The sequence below is a fragment of the Mesocricetus auratus genome, unplaced genomic scaffold, assembly GCF_017639785.1.
Source record: "Mesocricetus auratus isolate SY011 unplaced genomic scaffold, BCM_Maur_2.0 Super-Scaffold_100027, whole genome shotgun sequence".
Taxonomy (NCBI): domain Eukaryota; kingdom Metazoa; phylum Chordata; class Mammalia; order Rodentia; family Cricetidae; genus Mesocricetus; species Mesocricetus auratus.
Window position 1 is genome coordinate 10,199,135 of NW_024429208.1, and position 23,931 is coordinate 10,223,065.

The 23,931-nt window shown below is 46.7% G+C and overlaps 1 protein-coding gene across 1 annotated transcript; it reads left to right on the forward strand.

Annotated features, from left to right (window-relative positions):
* The first annotated feature begins 1,125 nt into the window (after positions 1–1,125).
* Positions 1,126–23,931, forward strand: Prmt2 (protein arginine methyltransferase 2). The gene is made up of 11 exons (XM_040732248.1): positions 1,126–1,270; positions 2,399–2,510; positions 9,511–9,636; positions 10,286–10,468; positions 13,153–13,314; positions 14,166–14,330; positions 17,796–17,971; positions 20,860–20,989; positions 21,722–21,858; positions 22,580–22,751; positions 23,391–23,931. Exons 2-11 carry the CDS (start codon positions 2,457–2,459, stop codon positions 23,421–23,423), a joined length of 1,338 nt encoding a protein of 445 aa, XP_040588182.1. The 5' UTR covers positions 1,126–1,270; positions 2,399–2,456; the 3' UTR covers positions 23,424–23,931.

Below are 23,931 nucleotides of genomic sequence, written 5' to 3' on the forward strand. Positions count from 1 at the left end.
ATGGTACACAGCACTGCTCTGTAACTTAATGTTGGAGTCACAAAAGCTGGGCAGTGGTAAAAGGCTTCCAAACACATAATGGCCAACAATTAATTCAAACTCAAAATTGTAATGATTCCAAAGTGTCTCTGGCAGTCATCACCCATGGTCCACTGCTCAACTCCATAGCTATGGTTTTGAACTCACAACAGGTACAGTTTACTCTGCCTATGTCAAGCAAACCACTGAAGGCTGCCTGAGATGCCTCATATCAGGTTTGAAACTGTTAAGTTATGAGCTGCGATGTTTTTACTGTAATGGCTTAATTTCAGAAAACAAAGAATTTTAGTATTTTCCCGTCATTCCTCAGCACTGATCACATCACAGTATCTGGATTATAGTGGACAAACACATCCAACTGTAATTAGTATGCATTCTGCTTTTGTCTCTAATAAATGGTAAAATCAAGTGTGTGGCGAAGGTGCTTTAAAGTAAATTCTTTCTGATTTATTACCGGGAAATGTTCGATTTGTATGCTAACTTAGATACCTAGTGTCACATAGAAATTTCTTACATAGAAAGGGATAGCCAGTGAAAAAGCCCCTGGTCAGTCACCCCGTATCTGAGTACAGGATCTTCAGGACCTGAGGGCTCTGCCACGTCTTGTGCCTCACTTGGTAGCTGTGTTGGCCACGGGGGAGGAGAGACACGGACGCCACCTCAGGCCTCAGGCTAGACTCTGGTCAGATGCTGCAGGAGGCCCCATTCAGCAGACGTTGATTCGGACCAAAAAAACCAGGTTATTTGATGGGCAGAGGGCACCAAACATACCAGCAGCCCCAAGAGCACTCAGAACAGCGCTAGCATGCACTCCTGCTTTCGGCCAGCCGACCGCTGTCCGGGTTCGAATCCGCTGGGGGCGCGGTCTACACCACCTGTGGCCTCCCACCCCGTGTCCAGCCTTCCGGTGAGCTGGTCCTGACACTTTTGCACCTGCTCCCCGCTGCCGGCTTGAGGCCGGACGCGGGCTAGACGCAGGGACACAAAATGCGCCTGCGCTGAGTGGCCGGCTCGCAGAGAGGACCGGGACCTGCCGGCTGTGTACACGCAGCACACCGGGTCCAGACGGACTGCGCCTGCGCGGGACACCGAGGCCTGGGCGGGGCGTGCCCTTCGGCCAGCCGGAGCGTTCCGCGCTTGCGCGGGTCCAGGGCGGCGGCTGAGGCTTCGCATGGGCGTCATCCCTTCCTCCTCGGTGTAGCCTAGAATTCGGCGGAGAAACACGGCCGAGGTAGGTTTCTTAATGGACAGCTTTGGCAGCTGGGCCGCAGGTGAGGCCGGACATGCGAGGCAGAAGGCCTGCCGTGCGTGTGTGTCTCTAGCGTGCTGAGGCCTCCGCCTCCTGTCGAGACTTAGAGTACCCTCTCGAAGGTTCTAGTCCTGCCTCACCCCTTCTCAGCAGCGCCAGCCCTCTCCCCACTCGTGGTGCCCCTCGCTTCCCCATCGCCTCTCCACTGGCTCCCAGAGCCACGCCCTTCCAGGGTCACGCCCACCTGCCTTATGTATCTCGAGCCACGCCCCCCACGTTTCTTTAAGCCTCTTGCCTCACCCACTTGGCCGGGCCGACCCTCCCAATTCATTTTCCTCCTCCTTCCAGGCACCCTCCTTATCCTGTTCCCATGCTTTTCACTGAAGATGTAATAAGTACTTGTAATTCTAATTATTACCAAGTACTAAGTCCAGACCGAGAAGCACAGCCGCAGGCATTTAAACAAAGAATTGCTTTAATTGAAGTTCGTCTCAGAGCCAGTAAAATTACACTGCCCCCGAAGAAAGAGAATTAGAGGAGGAGGGTGTCCCGGGCATGCGGACTGCAATTCGGCCAGTAGAACGAACAGGTCAAGTGCTAGGCAAGGGGCTTAAATTCGAGTTTAAGCTGTTAGGAGTTCCTAAGAACAAAATGATAGTGATTTGTTGTAAGTAAAGACAGGCTCGCAGGGAATAAATTTAATACTTAGCAGACTAAAGAAGGAAGCATACGATACTTGGAGTGTTTGATTTTTAAAACCCTCTTTAAAGCAGCGGTTCTCAATCTGGGGGGTCTCAGATCAGATAGTTACATCACGATTCATATCAGTAGCAACATTACAGTTGTGAGCCAACAGGAAATAATTTTATGGTTGGGGAGGGTCACCACAACACGAGGAACTGTATTAGAGGGTCTCAGCGTTAGGAAGGGTGAGAAGCACTGATGTCAAGAATTGGGGTGATAAACTCCATTTCTGTGCAGTTCTTTCCACATACAGTGAACTGTAGAGCCGAAGTGAATTAAGTATAACAAGCACTTTGTGTTTCTCTCTCTCTCTCTCTCTCTCTCTCTCTCTCTCTCTCTCTCTCTCTCTGTCTCTCTCTCTCGTAGACATGAAGGGAAAATGAAATGACAAAGAAGCAGTTATGAGGCAGAATCTTATTGAACTATGGAGACACCAGGTGACTGTCCCGGAAATGAGTCACAGGTCATCCCAGCGCTGGTACGTAAGAGTCCTGTGTAGCAATCTAACGGAGAAGCAGTCACAGGTGTGAAGCCGTTTCCCTTGTCTCTCAAGGTAGTCAGTAGGAGGATGCTTGAATATAAACAACATTGGGGAGGGGAGGGGTGGATATGAGCCTAGGTGCCATGCTGAGTGCTGTTACAAACCCTTCAGGGAAATCTCTGGCATGCCTCAGACACCACAGCCCTCCCGTGTATACTTGTGTTTAGTTGGTGTTAGGCATAGGGCCAGGAAAATGCTTGGTACTCCAGAAGTTCCGTGTTTGCATGCTGTTTTCTGCCTTGGGTACATATACACAGTTTGATTCATGTTACCAGAGAAAAGGTCCCCTTCAATTTTAAGGAATATTGATTATGTACAATTAACAAAATGAATATTCAAATAAAAATGCTTTTAAAATCAAAGATTTTCATGTCTGTGATGTGAGCTTCAGCATTTTCTTGCATTCTAACCATTTTCCATTGCTTGGGTTTTAATTTATGTAATTACTTATTGAGATAGGGTCTTACTGTGTATCCCTGACTGGTTAACTCATGGCGTTATGTCATCCTCTGGCTCCTGAATGCTGCATTAAAGGGTGCCTCCATGCCCAGCTACTGGGTATCTATGTATTGGGAATTTTTATATGTATGAATTTTATTTATAGTTGGTTTAATTTGTTAATCATTTCCCATTTTCAGCGTCAAAATGTTTTAATTCTATCAATGCCCAGTTTTTCTTTTGGTACATGTAAATATTGACAATTACAAGACAGTGTTGTAGACATTGAGCATATGTTGCGCAGAGGTGAAAACAGCATTTCATCGTAGTTGCCTCAGAGCACACACACAAATAAAATTAACACTGTAGTCTGCTTTCAAACCCAGACCCATTCCTTCCTTGCCTAGAGGCAAGTAACCACTTCAGGCACGCTTCTGCACCATAGACACCTTTATGAACTTACAAGGGTCCGCAGGCCAGCCAGAAGTAAACACCGAGAATCTTTATCAATCAAACAAATGAAACAAAGGACCCCTGAACAAAGTCTGCTTTGCTCAGTGTGTTTTCCAAGGCTTGTGTAGGTGGTGTTGCTGTTTCTGCAGCGACGTAACATCACTTCGGCTCCTGCACATGCTCTGTCTACACATCCCAGTTTTGTGTTGGTCTGCTGTGGACCTGTGGCTATGCAGTGGGTTTACATCTCCCTGTTTCCCTTTTGTTGGATGCTCAGATGTAGTCACATCCCTCCTCCCCATGGGGCTGCAGTGAGTACCTGTTGCCATATCTGGTGTTCCAGATTAGATTCCCAGCGATAGCATTGTGGAGCTTTGAGGGTGGAGGGACCACATACTTTGAGTTTCCAGGCAAAGTCACAAGTACACAGATCTTCAGTAGCCCATGATGATGTCATAGATGATACTTTAATGTGGTCAGTTGGGGTGGGTTAGAAATGATTTCTTCTAATTGAATTTTAGTTGACTTCTAAAAGTGACTTGGGAGTCTTAATGGGGGTATGGGGCAATCCTGTTAATACTGCCTTCTAGGGAAGAGGTGCTAATACTAGGAATTTGTGTTTTCTCTTTTTTTCCTGCAAATCAGGGCTAATCAGTTTTATCTTGTTAAAGAATCAGTTTTTTGCCGAATTTCTCTTTTGTTTTCTATTTGATTTCGGCATTTATCTGTATTTTCTTATTCTTTTAGGATCTAGTCTTTTCATTTTGTGACAGCTTGAGGTAGAAGACTGTATCACTGACTTTAAATATTTCTTCTTTAAATTGAGCTTTAAAGGTGAACTTTTCCTTGAAAAGCTCCTTTATCTGAACCTCTTCCATTTAGATGTTCTGTGTTTTCATAATTGTTAAAATATTTTTAATGAGCTGGGCATTGGTGGTGCATGCCTTTAATCCCAGCACTCGGGAGGCAGAGGCAGGAGGATCTCTGTGAGTTCCAGGCCAGCCTGGTCTACAGAACGAGTTCCAGGACAGCCTCTAAAACAATACAGAGAAACCCTGTCTCGAAAAACAAAACAAAACAAAAAATTTTTTAATGCATCACAATGGAAATTAGAAAATTTCTGGACCATTGGAAATATATTGATTTCTAAATATTAGGGAATTATTTTGTCTTTATTATTATTGATTTGTGTGCATGCATGTGCATGTATGGGCACTCAGATACCATGGCATTTATGTGGAGGCCAGAGGACAACTTTCAAGTAGTTTATTCTTTCTACTTTTTCATGGGTTCTGGGGGATTGAACTCAGGTTGTCTGACTTGTGTGGGAAGTGCCTTTATTTGCTGAGCCATCTTGCTGATCCCACATTTGGGAGATTTTACTTTCTATTTTACCAGTAAGTTTTGGCTTGATTGCATTTAGAATGTAACATGCTCTATAATTTTAGTCTTTGAAATTTATTTCAGCATGCTTTGTGGGCCTAGCTGTTTTACATGTGTAATGTGTGTGCCATTTCAAAGACCGTGTGTTCTGCAGTTGATGTAGTATTCTGTCATTGTCACTAAGGTCAAATGGTTTTTGAGTATAAATCTTTTTTATGAGTGTGTGTATACATACATATTGGTGTATGTGTACATATGAGTGTGTCTGTGGAGGTCAAAGGGACAAACTTGGGTATCATCCTCATGTATACCAGCTAACCCCTTTGCTGCAGGGTCTCTCATGGGCCCAGGCTCACAGTTATACCCAACCTGGTTGGCCAGAGAAGTCCAGAAATCCTCCTGTGTCCTGAGCACTGGGATTTCATGTACATACCACTGTGCCTGGCATTTTTGTGTTGATGGTGGAGTCCTTGTTGTTTCTTTAGTATGGAGTATTTTAGTTCATTAACATCGAATGTAATGAGTGATACAATTCATTTTAACATATTGCTGCTTGTTTTCTGTTTGTTATGGTTCTTGTTTATACATTTCCTCAATTCTGCCCAGTTTTGGGTATATAAGACAATTGGTATAACTTTATATATTGCATTTATCAGTTTGCTAACTATACTTTTTAAATATGACCTAGTTGTTCTCCAGAGAGTTGTCCTGTACATTCTTAACGTGTTTTAGACTTTCTGCTCACAGTATAAAAATCTTACACATTAGTTTTATTTTCCAGTTCCCAGTCCAGGGTAACATACAGTAACTCACATGTGTTGTGAACCCCAGAAGAGACTAACACTTGTGGTTTTCCACTGAGAAAAAGTTTCTAATGAAGTATGAGAAGTGGTTTCTTGTATTCTTAGTTTCCATGTAGTCTCATTCCCTTCAGCCTCAACAGCCTGTTTCTGTGGTTAGTAGCATGAGTTTATTGTGATAAGTTATGGCAACCTCGGTTTGAATGAAAGTGTGTTTTGCTTTAGTTTCTTTGGCACAGGGACTTATATTATAGCTTGGCTTGGAACTCACTATATAGATCAGACTGACTTTGAGTTCACATAGATCCACCTGCCTCTGCCTCCCGAGTGCTGGGATTAAATTTGTCCATTGCAATGCCTAGCTCTTGCCTTCATTTTTGAGGATAATTTATATTATTTTCCATTGAGGAATTTCCTTGTTTTCTGCCCATTCTGTTGGGTTTGCTGCTCTATGGTCCTCTGCCTTGTTCCTTTAAGACAAGGTCTCTCACTGAACTACGGGGCGAAGGTGGCAGCCAGTGCTGCAGGGATCCGCTCTCTTCTCTCCCTGGGGTGCAGTGGTTACAGGTGCCTGCCACCATACCTGTGTTTGTTGGTTTCCAAACTCAGGTCCTTCTGTTTACACAAGAGATCTTGCTTCCTGAGCCATTTCTCTTGTTATTGACCTGACTTTGAATTTCAAATTCTAAACAAAATAAGTAGAAGAAAAAAATCTATTTGGAAAAACATTTGCTCAAGATCTCAGAGATCTGTATTGTAAAAAGAGTTCTTTCATCCTCATAGAGGTTTGGTAAGGAAACAAAATAAAGGATAGAATAAATAAATATGTCTTTTATAGAAAAACAGTCAGAATATGTAAACGAAACCGAGAAAACAAAAGCCCAAGAGCCTGATGGTGAAAGAATTGAAGCAAATAGCTGAGACATCCTTCATGCCAATCTTTGGCGCAAGTTGAAACATTGGTGATGGCTGTTGTTGCCAAGTGTTGAGACAGAATTACCCCATTGCTGCCAGCAATGGTGGGTCCTAAATTGGAAGAGTATGACATCTTTGAAAAAGCTTTGCCCATCGAGCCTGGCAGTCTGTCCCAGGAATAAAGTCTTTGTATAAAGATATACATGCACAAACTTTTTGTACCATTTTTTATGATGGTAGTAAATGATATCAAGAGGAAAAAAAATCAGAGGATGACTGAAGAGTCAACCAGAATTCAGGATTTTATGAAAATATTAGAGTTTTGTACAAGATATTGTATAAGAAAAGTAAACTTCAGAAAAGGGGGATGTGAGGTATTATTCACAGGAAAGCTATGTTGAAAGAAAAAAATCTACTTAGAGAAAGGAGTGAGGGGGTAAGGATGGAGGGAGAGTGAGAAAAAGAGAAGAGGGGGGGAGAAGATGGGAGAGAGGGAAGGAGGGGGTGCAGGGAGGGTCACATGCACCTGTCACTGAGTCTGGTCCCAGGGGTTATTTAATAGGAATGATTTGGAAGGGTGGTATGGTGAGTGGAGGGTAAGCCAGTGGAAAACATACACTACTAAAGCAAGTCATGCTACTGCAGTAGGGAAAATGCAAGGAGTACAACTGGGCAATTAGCAAAGTTAAAATAGGGTCAGTAAATGCAGAGAGATGTCCATACTAAGGTAGGTGAGTGGAAATGCAAGATGGCAATTGTCACTCAGCAGATTGGCAGAGATAACAACCGGTGTCTGTTGTTAAGGAAGGAAATGGATCCTTATGCCTATGCACAGTGGAGCAAGTTTCACTGAGTCTTGGTATAGTCCTGGTGGCATTTGGTGATATGATGAAAGCCATAGACGTGAAAGTCTTCGGCAGGTTGTGGTACACACCTCTGATCTTGGCACATGGGAGGCAGAGGCAGACACTTGAGGCCAGCCTGGTCTATACAGTGAGTCCCTGTCTCACAATAACAAGAAACAAACAAGCAAACCCAGACCACAAGGAAAAAGTGATGGTCTTGACCAGTTTTACAGTTCTGGAATTTATCCTAAGGAATTTCTCAGGTACATGCAGGATGATTTGTGTTTAAGAAAATTAATGATTGATAGTAGAAGAAACTGAAAGGAGTCTGCATATTCAAATGTAGGCGATTGGATAAGTTCTGATAACTTATGGATAGGAGTGTTACACAGTTACCAGAAATGGGATGGTTTTGCTCTCCACTAGGTACATCCATACAGGTAAAGCTTGAGTGGTGCAGAAAAGAATTTCGGGATGAGTCAGAGTGAAGCAAGGTTAGTGAGTTTACTGAACACACACCAGGGAAAGGGTATGCTTTAGATAAACCAATGTTCTTTGGGAGAGGGACATGTGATCATCTGGGCTTTTGAGGTCACATTGTTTAAAAGGGTGTCATTTGTGAGGAAATTTAAAGATTAAGGAGTTTGTGACTGGTACCATAGGTGGCTTTTATGAGGCACACTGTTGATAGTTAGGGCTGACACAAGTGCACTGATATGGTTAAACTTAGAGGCCATGTACATGCAGGTCCTAAGCAATATCATCGTTTAAGGTATCTCTGAGAAAATAAGCATGTCTGTTTTTCTGTTAGGCAGCTTTGGTTCTGTTGGTTGTGTTGAAGTTATTTTATTTTTATTTCATGTATGTGAGTGTTTTACCTACATATATGTATGTATGTGTACCACATACATGCAGTGTCTGCAGAGACTAGAAAGTCTCTGGGTCTGGAGTTACAGATGGTTGTGAGCCGCCACATGGGTGCTGGGAATTGAATTTGGATCCTCTGATGTTCTTAGCCACTGACCAGTCCTGTATTGAAGTTTCTGACACTCAGCCAGATTTTGGAGTGAAGGACTTCTTTTCCTTCCCAAGTCTCCCTAATTTCCCATTTTCCAGTGCTGCTTCAATGGGAAACATTGCGTTGGTCTCAGTAGTGTGTGATTTCAGCATGTTCCTTGTAGGACATGGTGATTGGTGCTTCTGAGTCAGGGAGGAAAAATACTGGTGTGTTCATCGTTATCTCTTACCTGGAATGAGGTTATAAGATGCCTTTTATTCTGTGTTTTATGTTTTTATACATTGCCTAAGTAAATTACTCCTTTGTTTAGGCTAGGATATACATATTGGAACAAGGGTACATCATTAGGTTAGAATGTTTGTTTGAGACCCTGTCACCTGCAGTCTCTCTCTAGGTTTATTTGCTTATGTGTATTGGTATTTCGTGTGCACACCAGAAGAGGGCATCAGATCCCATGGCACTACAGTTACAGATGGTTGTGAGCCTCCAGGTGGGTGCTAAGATTGAACTCAGGACCTCTGGAAGAGAAGCCAGTGCTCTTAACTGCTACACCATCTCTCCAGTCCCTAGTCTATGTCTTTAAGGCATGTTTATTCTGGTAGAAGATGGCCATAGGGCACAGGACAGAGACTTCCTAAGTCTCAGCAGCATGGGTCCTAGCTGGGCTGCGGGTGTTTGTTGATGAGATGGAGGCATATGTTAGTTTCCAGCATCTCCCATAGGCCCTTTCTGTATCTGCTTGGTGTCATAGCCCTTAGGTCTGAAGAGGTTCCTGGGGTCCAGCATGCCATGGCAGCTCCATCATTAATGGAGCATCACCGTCAAGAGGCAGAGCTAGTGAAGCTGAAGACCAGCTCCCTCTCTTGTCGCTTCTGTTGGCATGCTCTTAGGGTGGACGTCATCCTAGAGATACAAAGGTGGACTAAAGGTGACAGCACTCAAGTATGCTAGGGAAGGTGACTCAGATGATTTGAATAATAAACACTGAGTCACGTGAATCTTGATTAGGAACAATCTCGAAAGGCATACACCACAGGCAGCAAAGCTCACAGCACTGTGCTTGTGTCTCTCCTTGGCGGTGGTAGGAGGAAGACCCTGTGGATTATGGCTGTGAGATGCAGCTCCTGCAGGACGGGGCACAGCTGCAGCTCCAGCTGCAGCCAGAGGAGTTCGTGGCCATCGCAGACTATACTGCCACCGACGAGACCCAGGTATCTGTGATTACTCACGTTACCGTGACTTGTGAATCTCAACATACTTCGCGGTGAAATTCACGCTCACACGATTAAACAAGATCTGCGTATGACTGTTCACTTCTTAGCCTACCAAACCACCCCAGCAGGATACAAAGATGCCTGCAGGAAGATGGAGACCCTCTTGCTTGGAGAATTTGGTATAGAGCCCTCCTGGCCATAGGACAGCGAGGCTATCAAACCGTTGCTTGTTCTTGAATCTGGTAGGAGTACATGTGTGGAGTCTCCTAGCTGAATTAGCCACATGTAGATGCCTTCTTTTGTTTTTAAAAGTGTTAGGTGATGGCTGGTGAGATAGGCCAATGGGTAAAGGTGCTGGCTACAATGCCTGACAGCCTGAGTTGGACCCCTGGAGCCTGCACGGTAGAGGGAAAACTTGACTCACAAGTTTTCTCACCTTAGTACATACACTATGGTACATGTGTGTGCCCATGTACACACACACACACCCCAAGTACATGTAAAGAAAGAATATCAGTAATCACTGAGGCCATTGTGATTGGGTCAACAACACTGGGAACTTATCACCCAGTTATCGGCGAGATGCCAATCAACTGTAGTCCCTCTGGAATTGTAACTTTTGTCTGCCTCGGCGATTCTTTTCCAGCTCAGTTTTCTGAGAGGAGAAAAAATTCTCATCCTGAGACAAACCACGGCTGACTGGTGGTGGGGTGAGCGTGCAGGCTGCTGTGGATACGTCCCTGCGAACCACCTGGGGAAGCAGGTGGAGGACTATGACCCGGAGGACACCTGGCAAGATGAGGAGTACTTTGACAGCTATGGAACTCTGGTACTGCTTTCCAGATGCTCTGTTGAGCTGGCCGGTCCTCCTGGTGTTTAGAGCAGAGATACAGATCTTCCTGTTCATTTAGAAGCGCCAGGGTCTTATTAAAACATTCAGCTTCCTCACCGTGGAGTGAACACAGCTATGCGTAAATGACACTTAATGTGAGTGTACGCAGTGTTACATATGGACACAGACATCTGAAGTTCATGTGCCTCATATATCTCTGTGTTTTTCTTTTCCTTAAAGGTAAAAACATTAAAAAGTGTAAAATCCCTTCTTTTGATGGCCTAATTGACCTGTGAGTTGTCATCTTCTGACTTGGCTAAAAATACTATTAGAGCAAGAAATTCTGAACTTCCCTTCTCTCAGTGTTTAAAATGTCCTAATGTTTAAAATCTGTTTCACTTTGAAATTTAAATAGAAAAATTATATGACTCAATCAACATTAACATTACTTAAAGTGTTTTTCTTCCCACTGTGAAGATCAGTAACCCTGTGGCCCACGGTGCAACCTTGCTTACAGCGAGGTTAAAAACTACCTACTTGTAAGGTGAATGTTATAGATTGGACGGACGCTGAGCAGAAAAAGGAAGATCTGGACTGTTGCCTTAGTCACTGTTCTGTGAAGAGACTCTGTGGCTGAGGCAACTCGTGAAAGAACACATTGAACTGGGGGCCTTGCCTAGACATGCTGTATTTTAAGACTAAAGCTTAAAACCATTGTTGTATGAATATGGTTTAAGCTGTTAGTGCATGGGTTGGAGAGATGGCTCAGCAGAGCACTGACAGCTCTTCCAGAGGACCCAGGTTTGATTCCCAGCATCTACACAGTGGCTCACAACCGTCTGTAATTCCAGTCTCAGGGATCTGACAGCCTTTTCTGGCCTCCATGGGTACCAGACACAAGCATACATGCAGTCAAAACGCCCATACACCTAGAGTACTACAAATGGACCCCTCCTGTCTCCATAACACACAGCACACACGTAAGCCAAACAAGACAGCTTTTAGTCTACTCAGGAAAGTGCATGTTTAAAGACACAGACACTTCCTGGCTTTGGGCCCCACACACAGCAGCAGCTGCTCAGCTTCCTATCAGAGCAGTGTGTGCTTGCGCTCTTGTTGTTAGAACTGGGATTCTGTGCTACACTGTGAACAACTTAGTGTGAAATCTGTTGTTAGGAACAAGGTATTTCACCCTAGGCTTTCCTATAAATAACCTGCGTCCAGCTCCAGGTATGGACGGAGACCGAGCTTATCTCACATTGCCTTTCCGGGGTCTCTTTCCCGAGTCCTTGTTCATGCTTTTGCTGTTCACAGCTCTCGCTCTGTAAGGTCCAAGCTCCCATCTTTTGCATTTTCTTTGTAGCCTTAGGTATTTATGGCTTTGCAGTTGTTATCACTTTGTGCCCTTCTCCATGGTACCTTGTGGGTGGGCACATAATTAAAAAAGAAGTGATGGCTCTTATATTGGCCTCCCCTCCCCTGCTGTGTAGGTCTTGTTTGTGTTACAGAGTTTTAAGGCGCTTATCACACGGCTGTATACTTTCTTACTAAGTTCATCTTTGGCTGCGCTTGGTTCAGTGTTACTGTCGCGTGATGGTCTTCATGACGGCACACTGTCCTGTCCACTGGTGAAAGGGGGCCGCATCTCCAGCTTGCCCTGCTTCTGTTTCCTTTGGTTGTTCTGTGCGTTTTGAAGTTCTGTTATGGTCTCCAAAAGTATTTAGAATTTGATGCCCGTTTGATGAATCGATGCCTGTGTTCTTGGAACATTCTTTGGCCTGAAGTGTCTTGTCTGATGTCACTGCAGCCCCTGGTTTATTTTGGGATGCCACATTCTCCATCACTTTGTTTTTAGCCCAGCCTTTATGTTTAAAGTGAGTTGCTTGTAGGCAGGAGAGTGGGTTTTGGCTTTTTAATCCACGCAGACAGCCTCCTGAGGGAGGATAGATGGAGCTCTGTGGCTTTGTTTTCCTTTTATGGTCATGTCATTAGGAGGAGCCCTGAGGAAGTATTGTGTATTGTTTGTGTTGATGCAATGTGGGCATTGACACCTGTGAGACAGCAACCCCGGTTTTATACTCACCCCTGCTTCTTGTCTCCCTCCCATGGCACTTCAGTGTTGGTTTTACAGTTTGAATGTGACACCATGGCGTGGCTCAGCCTTGTCTGCAGGAGGGGTTCTCCTAACCCTGAAGGGGCGCTCTGTGCTTCTGCCCCAAAGTGTAATAGGGTTGGCAAGAGCACTGTTGACCCCCTCACTACAATTTTAGTTTTAGGAATTTAGTGCTAAGCTTGAGTAAAGGAGATTTTTGGAGGGGACCCTATTGCCCCACTGACAACTGCCGTAAGATGTCCAGTGTTTTCTCTTGATGGACGCCTGGTGAGGATGCAGAGTGTGGGGATGTTTTATGTGGTCCACATCCATTTCCCACTCATCTGAGTGACTTGGGGAAGAGTACACTGAAGGCTGAGAGGTGGTTCTGTTCCGATCCCGGACAATTCCAGAAACTTCTCTTCCTTTCACCATCCACTTTTATCTCCTGGCACATCGGATCTTTCGATGTTAAAGCTTGCTTGTAGCAAATGCTTTTAGGACTAGGGGTGGGTGCATGCGCTGCTTCCCTGACTGTCTGTGGTTCGAGCCCAGGCCTTTGCAGTGACTCTTGATGTGTTGTTTTTAGAAACTTCACCTGGAAATGTTGGCAGACCAGCCTCGCACAACGAAATACCACAGTGTCATCCTGCAGAACAAAGAGTCCCTGAAGGACAAGGTCATCCTGGATGTGGGCTGTGGTACTGGGATCATCAGCCTCTTCTGTGCACACCATGCACGGCCCAAGGCAGTAAGTGCGTCTGCCTCCAGCTGTGCCAGCTGTGGGCCACACTAGCACTGGCGTGGCGGGTGGGTACTAGGTGTTTCTCTCTCAGGATGACTCTTTAGCCTTGATGTAGCTGTGCGATTTAGGCTCGTGGGAGGGAAGTAGGCAGCTGGGACTGTGACATACTGTACTGGCCACGAGCAATGTAAGTAGAGCAAGACCAGAGGAGAAGCGACAGTGATTCTGTTAGTGGACATTTGTGAGATGGCCCTTTAGGTCACTGTAGAAAAAGGTGGTACCTGTGACTGACTGTGCTGGGCCACATAGTTGATCTGCTCCAGTACAGCCTCTGGCTCTCTATGTAGACTTTTCCCTGCTGCCTTTTATGGCTTATCTGTGTTGAGCTGTGCTATGGCCTCATGAGAACCTGACAAGGTGACCAAAAGGCCAGTATACAGGACAGTGATGACTGTAGCTGGACATTGCCAGTACAGGAGCAGCATCCAGATTCTCTTCAGCCCTCCCTTGAGCCCCAGAGATGGTTGTCCCAAGGCCACAGATTCTAACGCACTCTGTTCGTTGTTGTTCTGGGTACTTGCCTTGTGGATAGAGTGTATATGTTGCATGTGGGAGCCACCAGTAGAGCTGAGGCTCCGCCCACCTGCGCTCGTGCTTGCATTCCCTTGAGGAAGCTCAGGCAGGAGGCAGACTCAGCAGCAGTGCGGTCTTGAGTATACTGTCCAGGCCACAGAATGCCGTGTGGCTTGGCATACCATAGGCCTCCATTCACGGCGTAGCTGGCGTCCTCTGTCATCACTGTAAGTACCTGTGTGTGGGGTCAGGACATGCGCTAACAGGTGTCCTTACCTCCGCAGGTCTATGCCGTGGAAGCTAGTGAGATGGCCCAGCACACGGGCCAGCTGGTCCTGCAGAATGGCTTTGCTGACACAATCACTGTGTTCCAGCAGAAGGTGGAGGATGTGGTGCTGCCTGAGAAAGTGGACGTGCTGGTGTCTGAGTGGATGGGGACCTGCCTGTTGGTAATGCCATGGGGACCTGCCTGTTGGTAATGCCATGGGGACCTGCCTGTTGGTAATGCCATGGGGACCTGCCTGTTGGTAATGCCATGGGGGCCTGCCTGTTGGTTATGCCATGGGGACCTGCCTGTTGGTAATGCCATGGGGACCTGCCTGTTGGTAATGCCATGGGGGCCTGCCTGTTGGTAATGCCATGGGGGCCTGCCTGTTGGTAATGCCATGGGGACCTGCCTGTTGGTAATGCCTCGTCTGTGGTGGTCTCTGGGTGGCAGGGGTCTCATTTCTCCAGGACTTAGCACCCTGGGCCCATCCGAAGAATCTTTAAAAACCATGATTAATTTTTTTTTCTGGAGTGAGCTGTTGTTATTAAATGATAATGGCTCAGTGTCTGGAATCTTAATAACAAAAACAAAAACAAACAAACAAAGCCCATGAGATTTATGTCCGAAACGAATGTGACTTTCTCCTGTTCTCTCTGGATCATCTGCTCTTTCCTGGGGAATCGTCAGAAGTCCAGACTGTTTCTTCACTCAATAGTGTTTCCATCTCCATGGCTCCTTTTGCTGTGGGCTAGCCCTGGCAGTGTCTGTGAGACTGTCACTGAGGCTGTCACGTCCCCAGGACGTCATGGAAGGAATTAGATTGACCTGGTTACATAGCCTTCTTGTGCCTCGCCATTCATACCACAGCCAAGTGCTACAGTGTGTAACATCTGTATAGGAGGCAGGATCACAGTGGTTATGTGTCTGGCTCTGTCCTGTTGGGCTTGGCATAGTGAAACCCAAGGCATTTTGTTCTGTCTCTCAGCCTGAAAGTTAGCCTGTTTTTGAAGTTCAGAAAATTAATCTTAGGATGGTAATTTAAGCCTCTGGCAAGATCCCTGTGTTCGAGAATGGTTGTTGAGAGCTGCCCCACTGCTCACTGTGCACACGTAGAGGGAATGGTGCTGGACCTTGGGCCTGCTGCAGTTATTTTGTCAGAAGATGAAAGTATTTGGAGAATTGATGTCCACGATGTGTTCTGACCTATGAATAACATCTGTAGATTCATAGGATGGTGGAGAAAAAGAGGGATGGTGCTGTTAGCCCATGAAGTGGTCATCGGCCTCCGCCCATTAATCCAGGAAATGACTGTTTACCACTTGCTACTGTCCCAGCTGTGGGGGCAAGAAGAAAGTAGAGTGGTCCTGTGCCAGGGATTGGGCTTGGGAGGCGGGTGGGAGAGGAGGCATCTTGGAGGTCCAGAGACGGGGAGCCCAACTCCTTACCAGGGCTTGGTCCAAAGACTTGGAGCTGTGTTTTGAGTACCTGCATGGAGGCTATTCAGGAGCCAGGGTCTCCAGTGGGATGTGATGAGGAGGCCATGCCTTGCAGCCGACTGGAGAGAGGAGGGCATGCTGGGGCCGGCTTGTACACTAGGTAGGGCTTTTTACCCTTTTGGTGGAGAATGGAGGATGCTTTTCTCAGGGCAGCAAGGTTGCTGCTGGAGGGGACCAGTGTGATGACCAGCCATAGGCAGCAGCCATGCCTTGGGGAATATTGGGGTGGCCTCTAAGGAGTCAAATTGTGTGCCCTTTAGCAGTATAGATTAATACAGTTCTTTAAAGCAGAATAAGTCAGGATGCGTCAAGTTGTAAATATATGTATGTATGTATGTATGTACACACACATATATGTACACACACACGTATATCTTTAAATGAGGGTCTTGTAAAATGGCTTATCTGGTAAAGGTTCTGCCTCCAAGCCTCATGACCTAAGTTTGACACCTGGGACCCACACAGTCAAAGGAGGGAGCCAACTCCTTCAAGTTGTCCTCTGCCTGTATCCACACACAAATGCATATATTAGTTTAAAATTTCTTTAAATCAGATTTTTGTAGTTGGAATTTTCTTTGGGTCGCCAACTAGCTCCCAAATAAAGACACAGAGACTTATTATTAATTATGAATGCTTGGCCTTAGCTTAGGCTTGTCCCACCAGCTCTTTTAACTTAACCTGTTTCTATTCACCTATGTTTTGCCTGGTGGATTTTTACCTTTGTTTCATTCTGTACGTCCTGCTTTCCTGTTTCCTTCATGTTTGACTGGCTGGCCCCTGGTGTCTCTTTTTCTTATTCCCCCAAGCCTAAATTCCTCTTACTACTTACTCTCCCTGCCTGGAAGTCCCACCTATACCTCCTTCCTCACTATTGGCTGCTCAGCTTTTTATTAGGCCAATCAGTTGTCTTAAACAGGCAAGGTAAAACAGCAACACATCATTACATAGTTAAATAAATGCAACACATCTTTGCATGGGACCCCTGGGAAGGGACCCCCGACCCGCAGGGGTGAGGTGATGAGGGTCGCTACTAATTTGGTGGGCCTTCACGAGCAGATCCAATCTGGAAAGTGAACTTCAGGAGGTTAATGGAATCAGGCTCAAGACAACGTTCGCTGATCAAGAGCCTTTATTTTTTGGGGCGCGCTGGAATTTATAGAGGAAGGACCTCAGGGGGTGGTACAAGCATGTCAATCAAGTCTCAATTCAAATATACACCAAATACGGTAAAGACAAAGCTGTAATTTTCCATCAGTCATCAGCTGCATTCCACAAATGCTTGTCAGCGTAAGTCAGGTGCAGGAATTAGGGAGGGGTAGGGAGTGTACAGCAGAACGCTATAATCTTGTTAACAAAGACAATTGCTCTGTAAGGGTACTTCCCCCTGGCTAGGCGGGTGGGCTGCCCTGTGTAAATTTAACTTTTATGGTTAGCCTTTTCCTTTGTCTCAAGGGCATGTGTGCTCGCAGTCACGTAGGCAGAAGGCCAAGAAACGGTTGACAGACTCCATTTTGTTCAAGGTTCTAGCAGTCCCCAACATTTGCATAGTTAAACAAATATTTCACAACATAAACAAATGCAACACATCTTTGCATAGTTAAACAAATATTCTACAACAGATTACCATATAGAAATAGATGTGATCAGGAGTCTGTGTTCAGAAATGTTTGTGATAGCTTGGTGTGGCACATACATCTATAATCACAACACATGGGAGCTGGAAACAGAAGGATTTGAGGCTACATTAGTCAATATTCACAAAACAATGTTTAAATGAAACGGTGGTAGTGCGCGCCTTTAATCCAGCACTTGGGAGGCAGAGGCAGGCGGATCTCTGTGAGTTCGAGGCCACCCTGGTCTCCAGAATGAGTTCCAGGACAGGCTCCAAAACAATTCAGAGAAACCCTGTCTTGAAAAAAAAAAAGAATTTGTGTTTGCCCTTGGAGCCTGGTTCAGTAGGAAGTGGCATGATTCCAGCCTAGGCTGTGAGACATATATAACATATTCATGAGAGCGTATAATAACCCCCAAGTTCGCAAGTGTGGTTCACTGGCTTGGCTGGGATGGTTTGGGGGTTAAGCTGAAATCCCACAGTCTGGCTGTGGTGTGTGAGACCTCACGCTATGCCCGTGTCTTTTCCTCCCATGCAGTTTGAGTTCATGATCGAGTCCATCCTCTATGCCCGGGATGCCTGGCTAAAGGAGGATGGTATCATCTGGCCGACCACAGCGGCGCTACACTTGGTGCCCTGCAGTGCTGAGAAAGACTACCACAGCAAGGTGCTCTTCTGGGACAATGCCTATGAGTTCAACCTCAGTGCACTCAAGTAGGTGTGCGTGACCGCCTGCGGGGTTGACCAGGTGGGCACCTGGCAGGAGGAGAGGCGCCGGGTGGCAGCCAGTTGATGAGCTGCCACACCCCTCCTTCCCAGAGGCAGTCCCATCAATCTGGGGAAGACACTTTCTCTTCCTTTCCAAACGCTATACCTTATGCATCCTCCAGTGACCCAGAATGAACTTAGAAACACTGAGATTTTGCTTGTTTCTATCTTCTCTGCCTTCCCCTGCCCACCCCTGCTGACCCCTGAGATGCTTATGTGTCCAGGGAACCTGCTGTAGACGGGAGTCATGCCGCCTCTGCCCACACCTCCTGACCCCTGAGATGCTTATGTGTCCAGGGAACCTGCTGTAGACGGGAGTCATGCCGCCTCTGCCCACACCTCCTGACCCCTGAGATGCTTATGTGTCCAGGGAACCTGCTGTAGACGGGAGTCATGCCGCCTCTGCCCACACCTCCTGACCCCTGAGATGCTTATGTGTCCAGGGAACCTGCTGTAGACGGGAGTCATGCCGCCTCTGCCCACACCTCCTGACCCCTGAGATGTTTATGTGTCCAGGGAACCTGCTGTAGACGGGAGTCATGCCGCCTCTGCCCACACCTCCACTCTTAGCCGTGGCAGCAATCTCAGGTCTTGAATTCCTGGAGGAGGATTCATATCAGGACACGGGTAGAGCAAGCAAGTAGTCAGGGTTATTTAGCCTGTGCATCAACAACAGTGGGAAGTGAGTGCTCCCTCCTGGGCAGAGGGTGTCCCAAGCCAGCTGGCAGGAGTGAAGGGCTCCTTTAGCATCTTCTGCCTCTGCTCGTCTTCCTGCCCTGGCTGCACTTTCAACTGCCCTCTATGGCGTCAGCTTCCTGGCCTCTTGCTTGACCTGACTGGTGCCCGGACTACTTGGAGGCCCTGTCTGCTGTGTATCCCTGGGGGGGGCCTGTTGAGGATGCTGGGGAGTTGGGACACCCCCAGCGCCCCTGTGGATCTGGTGGCCGCTGCCACGACTGTCTCCCTAGGTGTTGAGCGCTTGGCTGCCTTGCTTGCCACACAGTTTGGCCTGCAGACTGCTCAGTTGTCACCACCGCTCTCGCTGTCTCTGTTGCTTGTCTGTGTTACTGTAAGTTAGAGAAAAACCCACTCAAATGCAGCCTTTTAATGCTATATCACTCCCAGGGAGGGCAGCGCAGTAGAGTCAGTATAAGAAACTGGCCTAGTGAGAATAGCTTGAGACACGGTTTAGACCGAGCACAGCCGTTTAAATCAATCACAATGCCACGTCTTATCACCAATCACTGGAGTCATTGAGGTTTGTTTAGAGCAATGGTTCTCACCCTTCCTAACGCTATGAGCCTTTAATACAGTTCCTCTTGTGGTGGTGACCCCCAACCATAGAATTATTTTTTTTGCTACTTCATAACTATAATTTTGCTGCTGTTATGAATCGGGATGTAAATATCTGATATGCATGGTATCTGAAATGCAACCCCTGTGAAAAGGTTGTTTGACTCCCAACAGGTCGCAACCCACAGGTTGAGAACCACTGGTTTAGAAGACTCCATTTTCTTTTTAACACAGGCCACAGTTGTCTCTCTGTGAGCCAACCAGGGGAAGTGCTCCCGCTCCAGCCAGGGTAGAAACGTCTGCAGAATCATTAGAGTTCATCTGTGCTTGTGTTAGCTAAGAGTCTGCTATAGACTGTTAGCAGCAGCTGTAGCTGGCCCAGTCAGCTAGGATGTCCCTGTTGCTTTCCCCAGGGGTCCAGACAGCTGCTGATGCTGGCATCAGTGTAGTTTTTGGTTGTTAAGATTGATTAAGCTTAAGCCGGGCATTGGTGGCGCTTGCCTTTAATCCCAGCACTCAGGAGGCAGAGGCAGGCAGATCTCTGTGAGTTCAAGGCCATCCTGGTCTACAGAGTGAGTTACAGGACAGCCTCCAAAACAATACAGAGAAACAAAAAAAAGATTGATTAAGCTTTTGCTCAAGGAAGCCAAAACAGAAAGGTAGAGTCTAGTAGCTACGAGTTAGGGAGTTAGCCCTATCCCCAATGTTTGTCCAGGCAAATTAATACCAGAAGCAGTACTTATATTAACAGATTTTAACAATGTTTACCTACCCAGTGCCCCAGAGAGAAATGTGTTCCCCTTACCCATCTTAGGAAGATCTAGATTTTTAAAAGCTATGGTGGAGGGCTGGACATGGTGGCCCACACCTTTAGTCCTAGCACCCTGGAGGCAGAGGCAGACCAATCCCTGATCTCTGTTAGTTAGAGGCTAGCCTGATCTACATAACAAATTCTAGACTTGTCATGGCAGAGTTTGAGGCAAGCCTGGTCTACATAGCATTTTCTAGACCCTGTCTCTGAGAAACAAACAAACAAACAGCCATGGTAGAACTATAATAACTAAATGGCGCTGCCCCGGAACAAGAAAAATCTGGTGAATAGAACTCAAGTCTTCACGTCCCTTACTGATTGGCCTTTGGAAGAGTGTCTTTCCTTCCTGCTTCCCGCCAAGCACTAAAACTATCATCTTTATTAAAAAAAGATTTGCTGGAAGTCAGAGTATCTGTTGAGTTCTCTGCATAGTAGGAGATCCACAGAAAGTATTCTGAGATAAGCAGAAGCGTCCACACTGCACGAGAATCCTCTGAATTGTCATGGTTGACTTCCAACTGCTCAGGCCCCTATATCTGACATGATAAGGAAGAGTCACTGAGTGGCAGGCTCTGAGGGCCAACTGCTGAGGCTCAGCAAGGCTGGAGAGCCCACGAGCTTTGCCAGCAGGGAGTGGTCCTCCAGGCAGGGCCTTCAGAGCTCATGTTTCCACCGGTGTATCTAAAGCTAACCCTTGCCGATGCCTGAGCCTTTCCTTTTTAACCCCTAGGTCTTTGGCAATCAAGGAGTTTTTTTCGAAGCCAAAGTCTAATCATATCTTGAAGCCAGAAGACTGTCTCTCTGAACCGTGCACCATATTGCAGTTGGACATGAGAACTGTACAGATCTCCGACCTGGAAGTGAGCGCCTGACCTGCTTCTGACATTAAATTGCTGCATGAGACACTGGGCAGTGATAACAGACATGCAACAAGCATGTGTGTGTGTTGGGGGGGGCAATTCTGAGTGAGACTACTACACCAATGAATGAACTGTTATACTCCAGTTAATACTATTTTTCCCTCTTTCTGTTCTATTTTGGTTTTGTCTTTCAGGTTTTCTGTTGTTTTGCTGTTTGGTTTTTTGAGACAGGGTTTTTCTGTGTTGCTTTGGAACCTGTCCTGTAACTCACTCTTGTATACCAGGCTGGCCTCGAACTCACAGAGATCCTTTTGCCTCTGCCTCCCAAGTGCTGGGATTAAAGGCATGCACCACCACTGCCTGGCGTCTTTCAGTTTTTTATACTTCTATTTAATCTCTTTACTGTCTTCAGTTATTTTTACATTATATTTAATGTTCTTGGTATCCTAAAAACCACACAAATTATAGTCCATTTATTGTAGTACAGTAATTGAGTAACAAATTCTTCCAGTTTTTTACAGCCACAATCAATGACAAAATTCTTGATACTTTTCCCATGTTTAGAGTTAGGTCCAGTGACTACTGTTTGGGCATAGGAGTTTGGGATGGAACCCAAGTAGAACCCAAGCTGTGTGACACTATCTGTATGATCAGGGTGGCTTGCTGGGTTTAGGGTAGGATTGGGATTGGCACTGGCCTGTGGCACCAATGTTGTCCTATGTTTGGGTGCAGACCATGTGTGGTGAGCTGCGATTTGACATCCAAAAGGCTGGTACCCTGCATGGCTTCACAGCTTGGTTCAGTGTGCACTTCCAGAGCCTAGAGGAGGGCCAGCCCCAGCAGGTGCTCAGCACAGGCCCGCTGCACCCGTAAGTGACCCTACTGGAGGGACTGGAGGAGGGGGGGGGGCAGGGGTAGGGGGGGCAAGGAGTGGATGGAGACAGGCTGGTTTACCGTGCTCCGGGTACCCTTGGCCCGCCCTGTGGGGTGGTAAAGGATGCCTCTTGCCTCTGCTTTGGCTATCCTCTGCCAGAAAATTACACTTCCTGATAAGTTTCCCTAGTGTGGGAGTGCATCATAGACTTGGGGCTTTGCCCCGACACCTCCTGGCCCCTTAGCCCACGGGCTTGGGTAAATGCTATGCTTGGCCTGATGCCATCCGGCCTCTTACTCTTCCGTAATGGTGGTAGGTTGGATCAGTTGGGTGTGCGCTGCCCTCACCCCTGTGGCCCAGATCAGGAAGGAGAGAGGGCACAGGAACATTTGAAGAGTGAGCGGAACCAGAGGGCAGCATGGGTTGGGGTTGGGGTGCTGTCTGTTATTGGCACATGGGCCGACAGGAGACCAAGAGAGCTAGATACAGTCCCGAAGGCAAGAGGTGAGAGTCCCAGAGCCCGTGACTGCCTGCCTGTCATGTTACAGCTGCGGTTTTGATCCCATAAAGACTTCAGATCAAAGGGTCGGCTGTGGGAGGGTGGCGCCATGCCTTGTTGAGCATGTTATTAATGCCCCTGGGTGGCACAGGCTGCCAGGGCAGAGGGCCTTGGGGCTGCCGGGCAAGGCTGGCAGGTGACTGTGCCTGTGTTGCAGCACCACACACTGGAAGCAGACCTTGTTTATGATGGACGACCCAGTCCCAGTCCACACGGGAGACGTGGTCACAGGCTCTGTTGTGTTACAAAGAAACCCGGTGTGGAGAAGGCACATGTCCGTCTCTCTGAGCTGGGCTGTCACGTCGACACTCGACCCTACGTCTCCAAGAGTAAGACATTTATTTGTAAAATCATGCGTTGTAGTTGCTGACTCTCTGGGAGACCACTCTGGGTGGTTATTAAGAACAGTGGCACATGTGTGACCCCTGCCGTGGTTGGCCCAGCCTGTGTTGCATCGTGATAATCTTCACACGGGACAGATGTGCTATTTTCAGATTTCTATAAAGTCTAAATCATGTTTCTCCTTTCACGTAACAGGAGGTGGAAAGTTTCAGAAGGTAAGTGTCCAATACTCATGTGACACAGCTGGTCAGAGGAGTCCTTTGCCTGCCTGGGGCCACTACTTGTCCTTTTACTGGAAGAGCTGTGTGTGAGGTGTGGCGGTGTCCCGTGTGGAATGACACGGGTGCACAGAGAGAGCTGGGATGTCAGGCCTCAAGTCTCAGGGGCTACTGGAAATTGGAGCTGTGTTTTTGGATATGGGATTAATGTAGGAGAGAAAAGAAAAATAATCAGATGGTTCTCTTTTACTTTGTGGTAATTTTACATGTGGTGTCAAAATGTTTGTCATTTAAGGGTGCACTCGGGATGCCATTCCATCCAGGGTTAAATTATTTGGAAATAATACATGTTAATCAAGCAGAAATGGTGAGTTATTTGACCAGCTCCTTTTTCTTCTGACTTTACAGGCTGGAGAGAAAGTCTTTCCAATCTGGAGGTGACGGCTAAGCACTGCTTGGGAGTCATGGTTTGCATCTTGTGAAAGAAGGTGTACCTGGCCACCAGCTGTGACCTCCATAAGCATCTGTCCCGTGCTGATTCCTTTCCACCTAGCAGGTGACAACGGGCCCCTCACAGTTAAGCCCCTGGGCTCACCCCCAGTGTTGTTTCTCTTGTAGGCTGTGTAGGTGTTCATCCTATGGTGCCCATCAACTGCCAGTTCTGACAGTTTTCCCAGCTGGGAGTAGTTGTAGATTCCTCAGACACACATTCTAGCCTGTGTTCCTGTGACTGTGACATCCACATGTTGTGTCAATGGTCTCCTTGATGTCCTTACCCAGAGCTGTGCTTTGGTGTGAGAGATAACTGAACCCCTGTGTCCCAGTGCAAGGACTGTTGGTGGCAGAGCGTGCAATGGGCTCTGCATGGGTAGTATGTTGTGTAACATTTTATGGGTAAATTATATGTGGGACATAATACATGCTCAATAAATATTTTGTAATGAACAGA